Genomic DNA, 8,936 nt, shown 5'->3' on the forward strand with positions numbered 1-8,936 from the left:
ACAGTTGAGGGCATTCTCGACCACTGCGGCGGAGGTGGGGGGGGGGGGTGGAGTTGCATCCCTTGAAGAACGAGGACATTTGGGATGTGCGGGAGTGGAATGCCTCATCCTGGGAGCAGGTGCGGCGGAGGCGGAGGAATTGGGAATAGGGGGGAATTTTTGCAGGAAGTTGGGTGGGAGGAGGTGTATTCCAGGTAGCTGTGGGAGTTGGTGGGCTTGAAATGGACATCGGTTTGTAGGTGGTTGCCTGAGTTGGAGACAGAAGGGTCCAGGAAGATATGTGTTGGAGACGGTCCAGCTGAACTTGGAATGCAGGTTCATTGTTCCATGAAAGTGGGGTCATAGGTACACAGGATAGTGAAGAAGGCATTTGCTATGCTTGCCTTTATTGGTCAGTGCATTGAGAAAAAGAGTTTGGAGGACATGTTGTGGCAATACAAGACATTGGTTAGGCCACATTTGGAATACTTTGTGCGATTCTGGTCTCCCTGCTATAGGAAATTTGTGAAACTTGGAAGAGCTCAGAAAGGATTTGCAGGATGCTTCCAGGTTTTGAAGGTTTGAGCTAGAGGGAGAAGCTGAACAGGCTGAGGATATTTTCCCTGGAGTGTCAGATGCTGAGGGACAAACTTACAGAAGTTTATAAAATCATGAGGGGCATGGATAGGGTGAATAAACAAGGTTTTTTTTCCCCAGGGTAGGAGAGTCCAAAACTAGAGGGCGTGGGTTTAAGGTATGAGAGGAAAGATTTAAAAGGGACCTAAGGAGCAACTTTTTCAGGCAGAGGGTGGTGCATGCATAGAATGAGCTGCCGGCTGAGGTGGTGGAAGCTGGGACAGTAACAACGTTTAAAAGGCATCTGGATAGGTAAATGAAAAGGAAGCATTCAGAGGGATATGAGCCAAATGCTGGCAAATGGGACAAGATTAATATAGAACATCTGGTCAGCATGTACAAGTTTGATGGAAGAATCTATTTCCATGTCGTACATCTCTATGATTCTGTAATTAAGAGGATATTGAATTTAGGAAGATGAGTTCCTGATGGGTCTTGTACATTCTTTTTTTTGACAAATATATGTTCTTTCCAGCAGCCAGAGTAATCAATATCTACAAAACATTTTATGGCTCTGATCATTTGAGAAACCAGATTTTTGTCGTAATCAACACACAGTGTTAACAAAAACAAATTTCCAGAAACTTCTCTTGCCCAGGAAATATTCTTGCAAACTGAAAATGTTTGGATAGCTGTAAAACGCTGATAGCGTGGGTTAAACACTTTGCTGAATGGAAAAGAATTGAACAATGACAGAGACACATCTGAGTATAAAGCTGATATGATTTAATTCCACATAGTTTCACAGATCAGTGTGAAAACAAAACCATAATAGATCTTAAAGCTGTGATATATCTGATGTCTAAACAAATTGTTTTATACATATTGTTCTGTGTCATTTTTAAAGAAGTGAACATTCATAATTCTTACATTTCACATAAAAGATAAAAACAGATTTTATGCAATACATTGTATAACACTTCACAATTCCAGGATAGAAATTTATTGGCAGTTTTAAAAACAAAATTTTATCTGTGCTCAATGTTTACATCTTTTAAAATTAAGGTTTGGTCAATTACCAAACTGCCTGCCTGCAGGATGTGCAATGCATATCTGGGCAGCTGTACTTTGATGGACTAGGCCATAGGAAAGCAAACAATTTGTGCTGTCAAACATGGGACTCAAACTTATCTTTAAAGTCTGTCTTCAATTTACTGTCCAATACATTGTACCTTACAGACAATAGTGTAAAACTCCACAGCTACATACATCAGCTTGATTCGTCATTTACAGCTTTATGTAAAACACATTGGTATAATTTGAGTTCAGTATTGGAATCTCTGCAGTGTAGAAATCACTATTCATTTGGATCATAAAACTCCAGATGATATCCCACATTAAATCCTAATGATTTGAGATTTTGTTTAAGTCTTTCATGATTTGAATTAGTCACCTCCTCGAAATACATTAAAATGCCTATGTCTAAGCATTCTAATTTCTCAACAACTTGCTGGTTAGTGTAGAGAAGCTGGCTTAGACATTCACACTCAGGACAGATGCCAAATTCAAAATATGGACTATTATTGATATATATCATATCAGAGCAACTTTTATAAGATGAACTTTCATGAGAGCTGTATGGCTGAACCGCTGAGGGGAGATCATGCTGACTGCCTGGTGTTTTATTAAATGTTTTGTAAATACTTACTCCCAGGCTAATGTATTGATGCCAGGTTTGACAGCACAATATATCAATCATAATTTCTTTCTGCTGCCTTCCTCTAAGTGACAATAAGGTACCAAAATAATTGTCTGTTTTTCCTCTGGTAGTAACATCCCAAAGGCAGCAGCAGCTGATAACTTCTGATGGAAAGGTGTTTCCCAATTTGTTAGAACTGGTGCCAGTAAATTTCACAAGCATCTGATAGTTTAGGTCCGTTAGACATTTCAAAACTTCATTTATATTTGTTCCTGTGATTTTAACAACCTGAAAAACAAATGTATACCAATTATTAAAGAAATAAATGAGATGCATTTATATAGCATCATTCATAACATTACAACAATCTAAAGCCCATCAGGATCAACAGATTACTTTTGAGGTATAGTCACCCGTAGACAAACATAATGGGTTGTACAGAACAAAGTCCCACAAGCAGGAATATATTATGATCCCAGTTGATGATAAAACTGGACAAGTCTTTTATCAGTTTGAAACCTAGCTTGATGAGCCATGAGTGTTATATTTTGCTGATTGGTTACTGCAATGGTCAGTCACTGAAAATATTCTCAAAAGGCTGCTGATGCAATTTTTAACAAAAGAACATCAAAGTTCATTGTGCATGAAAGGGGAAACAAAACAAACAGTTTAACACAATATAAGAATGATTTGAAATGGTCTTATTAGAAATGTCATCAATAGACTCAATCCTTTTCACATCAATAACAGCCTCACAGATATGCACAGCTCAGTAAGGGTCACTGATACTGTTCTGTTTGCATGGCTGTAAATTGTTTCTTTTCAGCAATCTTCTGCATTTACATGACGCTAATTCTTTTGATGATATCACTTCATGGAACTGTTAAACAAACTGCTAATACAGTTCTAAATTGTATCAGTGATAATGAGAACTGCAGATGCTGGAGAATCCAAGATAACAAAGTGTGACGCTGGATGAACACAGCAGGCCAAGCAGCATCTGCTCCTGAGATGCTGCTTGGCCTGCTGTGTTCATCCAGCTTCACACTTTGTTATCTTGCTAATAGAGTTCACTTATTTCCTACAAATATTCCTTAAACTTGTGTAATCATGTACCTTCTGAAATTATATCCCCCGGAAACTTACATTTTTCTGTTTGTGGAATGCATCTTAATTTCTAAATCACTCAGCATTCATTTTCTTCTGCCCTGACTGTTCTGGAAACTGCTAAAGTGCATTGCTAATACCAATCTCTATAGCTGAAGGCTGTAGTTGGTCATTGCCCTGGAACATGCACTGAGATTTTGGGAAATGCTGCCCGAGATGGATTCTCACAGAAGATGGCAGCAGCTGCCAGGCTCTCACGTTTATGTCATGAATTTGCACCATCAGGTTTCTCCCTGCTGCCTGGGAAAATGACAAATTGCACAGAATACAGATTGAGATTAGGCATTAATGAGGTGTTAGTGCATGCAATTAACTTGCTGCTCACTCGTGACATTTTAGTTTAGCCACTGAAACCATGGGTGGAAATGCAGACTATTTTTCTCAACAGCAAGAATCATTTAGCCATTCTCACTGTATTTTTTTCCAACTGTCTCACCATTGCCTGTTTCATTCACAGCTGGGGACAATTCCACCCAAATTTCCTAATATTGCTAATACGTCATGAACCTTCACTACAAATGAGGAACAAAAAAGGTGGAATTTTAACCACTCCCTGTAGCCACAATGGGCAGGAGGTAGTCATACTGGAGGGACCAATAGTTGCTACTGCAGTGTGTGTAGCCCAACCCGATTTCTGGTTTATGACTTCTGAAGAAGCGTAATGTTGGACTCAAAACATTAACTTTGTTTCTCTCCTCACAGATGCAGTCAGACCTGCTGAGTTTCTCCAGCATTGTCTGTGTCTGTTTCCTATTTCTGTTTTATTCTGGTTTATGTACAGAGGGTTGGTTAATCACTGAGTAACACACCCTGGGCATGAGATAGCCTCGAGCTTATGATATTTAATAAGCTGCATTGCTCAGATTGTGGTAATATTTAAGTTTAACAACTTGCTACTGGATTTTCCCCAGGCTGACAGGTTGTGCTATGGGACAGGCTGCCCACCCATCCCTCCTAACACCATCTTAGCCATTTAAATAGAGCAGGGCAAGAAGTACTGATGGCCTCTTACTAAGTTGTAACTCCAGCTCCCATAGACCTACAGCTGCTCTCTCATTACAGAGACATGACTGGTCACCGTTCAATTTCAGGGTTCTCATCCTTCAGGTGAGGGGAGACGTTGAGAAGGAGATTCCTTCATGACAACCTCAGATTGTGCAAGAATTGAACTCATGCTTGTTGGTATTGCTATGTATCATAAACCGGCCATCCAGGTAACTAAGCCAATGAAACTCCTAACCAAGTAAACTGCGCTTGTTCTCTGTGCTATATCATCGGCGGCTTAAATAAAAGCTGCTGCACTTCCAGCTGTAAACCTACAACTGAATAAAATGTGAGGCTGGATGAACACAGCAGGCCAAGCAGCATCTCAGGAGCACAAAAGCTGACGTTTCGGGCCTAGACCCTTCATCTGATGAAGGGTCTCGGCCCGAAACGTCAGCTTTTGTGCTCCTGAGATGCTGCTTGGCCTGCTGTGTTCATCCTGTCTCACATTTTATTATCTTGGAATCTCCAGCATCTGCAGTTCCCATTATCTCTGAACCTACAACTGAGTCAGGTTTGGCCTGCTGTAAGCTTGCATAAGAATATTCAGGGTGTGAGGTGAGCAAGGATTAAATAAGTGCACCCAAACTAATTGATTATATAGTTCATTCCTATTCTGTAACTGCATTCCTCAATGAAATGCTTGAACTTACTGCATCAAGTAGCACTGCATAAGGTGGACGTTTTGGGAGATGGGTGTTGTATTTCTGAAAGACATCTGGATACTTTTCAGATAATAACTGAATTTCTCGATGATCGAGCATTTCTTCCGGATTAATAACAGGAATATTAATGTGCCCACAAAATAATATTTTATGCAATACCTGCAAGATTAAAAACAAGTATTTTAATATGCAATGTTCAGACATTAAGAATGATATACAGTGCTTAGGATATAAAGGTATTAAAATTAGATTGAATTGTAAAGAAAAGCAGAAGCCTTTAGAAATCAGCAGCTGGTATAGCAGTAGCTGGATTAAGTAAACAGGTTAGATTATTTGAAGACGATCATTAACCAGATGTGAGTGAAATCTACAGCATTAGGAGGTAGGAGCAACTCGGGTGGATTATGAAGAACAGGGTGCTGCTGACTGCAGGGTGAAGAGATGCCCTCAGTGGCGAAAGAGACTGAGGATTCAGCTTTTGTCATGTTTGCACTTTAAGAAGAGGGAGGTGTGCTACAACTGATGGTTTGAAAAACACAAAAGTGAGAGGGGCTCTGGCGTAATGGGTCCCTACCCCGATTTTCTGGCTCAAATAATGCCACGCAATCAGGCGGGTGGTGGCAGGAACGCAACCTGTACATCCATTCAAAATGTTTGCAAAGAGGAAAATTGCCAATCCACATTTTATGTATCTTTAATGAACAAGTGAAAACAATACCTCTTTGAAGCACGCTCTTCCTTTCTTTTGAGTAAGCTTTTCCTCTCGCACAGACTTTGCAATGAATGATTGAATAATCTTCAAAAACCGGTTTCCACTTTGGACAAAATATTGCACCTCTGCTTCTTCATGGCGTACTAAGTCCACCATTTCTTTTCAAGCATGAGAAATAAATGCAAGAGATGATTCAAAAGATTAAAGCAGAGCAACCTTATTTTCTAGAAAATCATTGGCTACTTTTTCTATCATTTTACTGTCTGTATGCGGTTACTGTTGGGATATTGAAGCAACAGTTAGGCATTACAGCCAATTGCAGTGACAGATCTATTCTCTTCTGGCCCTATGAGTCTGCAGTATGATTTTCTTACATCTGCCCTACTACATGTAAATGAAAGCCAAGAGGATCAAACCTAACACTCCAGGCAATTTACCCCAAATACCACCTTAAACCTGACCTAGAATCACTGTCACTAAATATTCATAGGTACAGCATCACCTCTGAGGAGGAAATCCTTTTCTTCCTGTGTTATGAAGGATGAGGGAGGAATTAAAACAGGCTAACGTGGAATTAATTAAAGTGAGGCAGTACAAAAAATGTTTGCTTAAATTGTGTGCATGATATTGTCAGATAGTTTAGAGACGGAACAGGTATTTTATTTCCAAGCATCTGTTTGGTAATAGCTGAGAAAGCTGTCTGGTCTTTAGCGGTATTGCGAATTGCTCTCTGCCCTAAAATATACCAAATCCAGGAGTAGGCCATTTTTCACGATAGACCTGTCGAAATACAATTTCTTCCAGAAACCTTCTCATTCAATAATTCTGCCAAAGCATAGACACTAGTGTAGTTCTAACGTGGAAGAATTTAATCATTTTTAAAAATCATTTTCAAACTGTTTGAGATTCAATAAGCCTTTAATGAGCTCATCAACCAACAGTCAACCTAATATTGGCTTACATTTGTAAATAAAAGCAATTCATGATATACATAACAAACCCTTTGACTTTATGAGCTTGTCACGACTTTTATGACACTCAGGAATTAGCATGCCTGGTATAGTCAATGCTGAGATCACTGGGTTTTTAGACTCAAAGTGACACAATGAATGTAGAAATCAGGCAGGGAAGTTGAAGCAAAGTTGATATCAACTGCAAATTAATAGTTGGAAAATCATGGGTCCTCTGCGCAGAATCAATTGATCATGGCCAATCTGCCCAACAGAAAAAACATCTAATTCAATAATAATCTCATGTTCAACATCCCACTGTGCATTTTCCTCTGCCTGGTAGCCAGAGATGACAGAATTCACCCATCAGCAAAGGAGAATAAAAACTAAGATTTTTCTGCATCTCAGTATTACAATAAAATCACAACATTATTCAACTACACCAATGAATCAATGTACAATTCAGTACCTGTTAGGTTGAGAAGTTAATATAAATTAAAAAGGTCTAGCTTTACTGAACTATAAATACAAGCCCTATGTGAACAAACGTTTTAAAACTTGACATCTGCACTCAGTGCCCACCGAAAGATATATATGCCCCATTCCCACAACTGAGACCCCTTACATTCATCAGCAGTATAATTCACCAAATTATGTGTCAACATATCTAAGTGGCAGCATTGTAAATTACAATTTACGTGCTGATCATTGTAACGAATTGATGGCCAACGTTACCACACACGTCCACATAGCAGACGACCAAATACCTGATACCTCTCTGATGTACTGGTGGCCCATTCTGCATCTTTGGGTTTCAAGGACAGCGAGACTAAGACCAGAATGCAGAACGACTTTACTGAAGGGGATCGACTGTTTAAAATGGAATTGGAAGGTTGCTTTCCCACAACCGAGGGAGAAAGGAGCAGCATATCCAATCCCAGGGCGAGGAAATCAGCTGATGTTCTGATGTAATGGTAGAGAAACGAAACTTTATTATTGACCGACTTCCTGCTTACAGATCGGAAAGTTCCTCCAACTGGTCAATGAAGAGTTGTGATCGACACAGGACCGCTCGATTGTAGATTGAGGCGCAAGAACTTGCCCAGTCTTGTAGATCTGTCTCAGAGATAGTCGGAACTGCAGTTTTCGGAAGAAGAGTCTGGGCCCGAAATGTCAGCTTTCCTACTCCTCTGATGCTGCTTGTCCTGCTGTATCCAGCTGTGCACCTTGGAGATCCGTTGGCCACTTTGCGGTAGATACAGATACAACATTCATGCAAAAACAATTCGCAGAACATTGGCGAGTTAGTGTTGCGGATGCAATGTTGCAAAGATTATTCCTGACTGAGGAAGGATGAATTTGTCTCAGAAGTTCTAAACAAAACCCGATTCTCCACTTGTTTCGCTATAAACATATATTAACAGAATTCGATTTGCATGAGAACAGAAAGATAATTATAGATTAGACTCGTGTCAGCATTTGTGTGTTTGAGTATTGGTTAAAAATATTACGTAGAAACTTGACATTTGGCATTCGTGAGGTCAAGTCACAAGAATTATCAAAGTGTCAAATGAACGTTGAAGGAAATCGTTGACGATGGTTTAGATGTTAAAGGAACCACAAGCCTTGGCCATGAAACAAACCAACTGAGACCATTTGGCAGACACAAGAACGCTCGCGCTCCCTCAAGTTCTGTTTGTTTTGACAGGATTTTCCAGTGGTTTTAGAAAACTTACCAACTAAACTACATTTGATGTTGCCAGTAGCTGTCCAACACCAACAACAGCACGAGCCAGTGGCACCCAGTTGGATAAAGAAGTGGATTTGACAAACTATTTGCTTGTGCCTGGTTTTCACGCAAGCCGTACTTATGGCCTCTCTCACCAGGCATGTCCATTTCATTTTATTTCAATTTGCACATAGGATTGAACTTCTAGGCAGGTCAGCATTTATTGCCTAAAGAGCTGATTGGTTTGCTAAGGTATTTCACAGGGTGGCTTATGGTCAGCAGTGGGTTTGAAGTCAGGCCAGACTAGTAAGGATGCCTGACTTCATCCCCTAAAGGACAGAGACGAATGGGGTGGCCTTCGGCAACATTCTAGTGTCGTAAGGTCACTATTACTCATTCTGAATTGTATTAATTC

General features: G+C 40.0%; 1 protein-coding gene across 3 annotated transcripts; it reads right to left on the bottom strand.

The window, feature by feature from the left end:
* Nucleotides 1-1,416: 1,416 nt before the first annotated feature.
* On the bottom strand, nt 1,417-7,713 carry LOC125463802 (uncharacterized). Of its 3 annotated transcripts, none has more exons than XM_059653548.1 (4): nt 7,567-7,713; nt 5,849-6,000; nt 5,119-5,289; nt 1,417-2,542 (listed from the first exon to the last, which is right to left on the bottom strand). In XM_059653548.1, the coding sequence occupies exons 1-4, from the start codon at nt 7,595-7,597 to the stop codon at nt 1,913-1,915; spliced, it is 984 nt and encodes a 327-aa protein (XP_059509531.1). In that variant the 5' UTR covers nt 7,598-7,713; the 3' UTR covers nt 1,417-1,912. The 3 variants fall into 3 exon arrangements, with proteins under 3 accessions (XP_059509531.1, XP_059509530.1, XP_059509532.1); XM_059653547.1 differs by having other exon boundaries at nt 7,560-7,713; XM_059653549.1 differs by having other exon boundaries at nt 7,484-7,713.
* Nucleotides 7,714-8,936: the final 1,223 nt, after the last annotated feature.

This window comes from Stegostoma tigrinum, chromosome 22 (genome assembly GCF_030684315.1).
Source record: "Stegostoma tigrinum isolate sSteTig4 chromosome 22, sSteTig4.hap1, whole genome shotgun sequence".
Classification (NCBI taxonomy): Eukaryota; Metazoa; Chordata; class Chondrichthyes; order Orectolobiformes; family Stegostomatidae; genus Stegostoma; species Stegostoma tigrinum.

Coding starts and splice junctions, on each gene's coding strand:
- LOC125463802 (XM_059653548.1), bottom strand. CDS start 7,597: ATGCAGAATGGGCCACCAGTACATCAGAGAG. Junction 6,001..7,566: donor GCCACCAGTACATCAGAGAG/GTATCAGGTATT, acceptor ATGCTTGAAAAG/AAATGGTGGACTTAGTACGC. Junction 5,290..5,848: donor GAAGAGCGTGCTTCAAAGAG/GTATTGTTTTCA, acceptor TTAATCTTGCAG/GTATTGCATAAAATATTATT.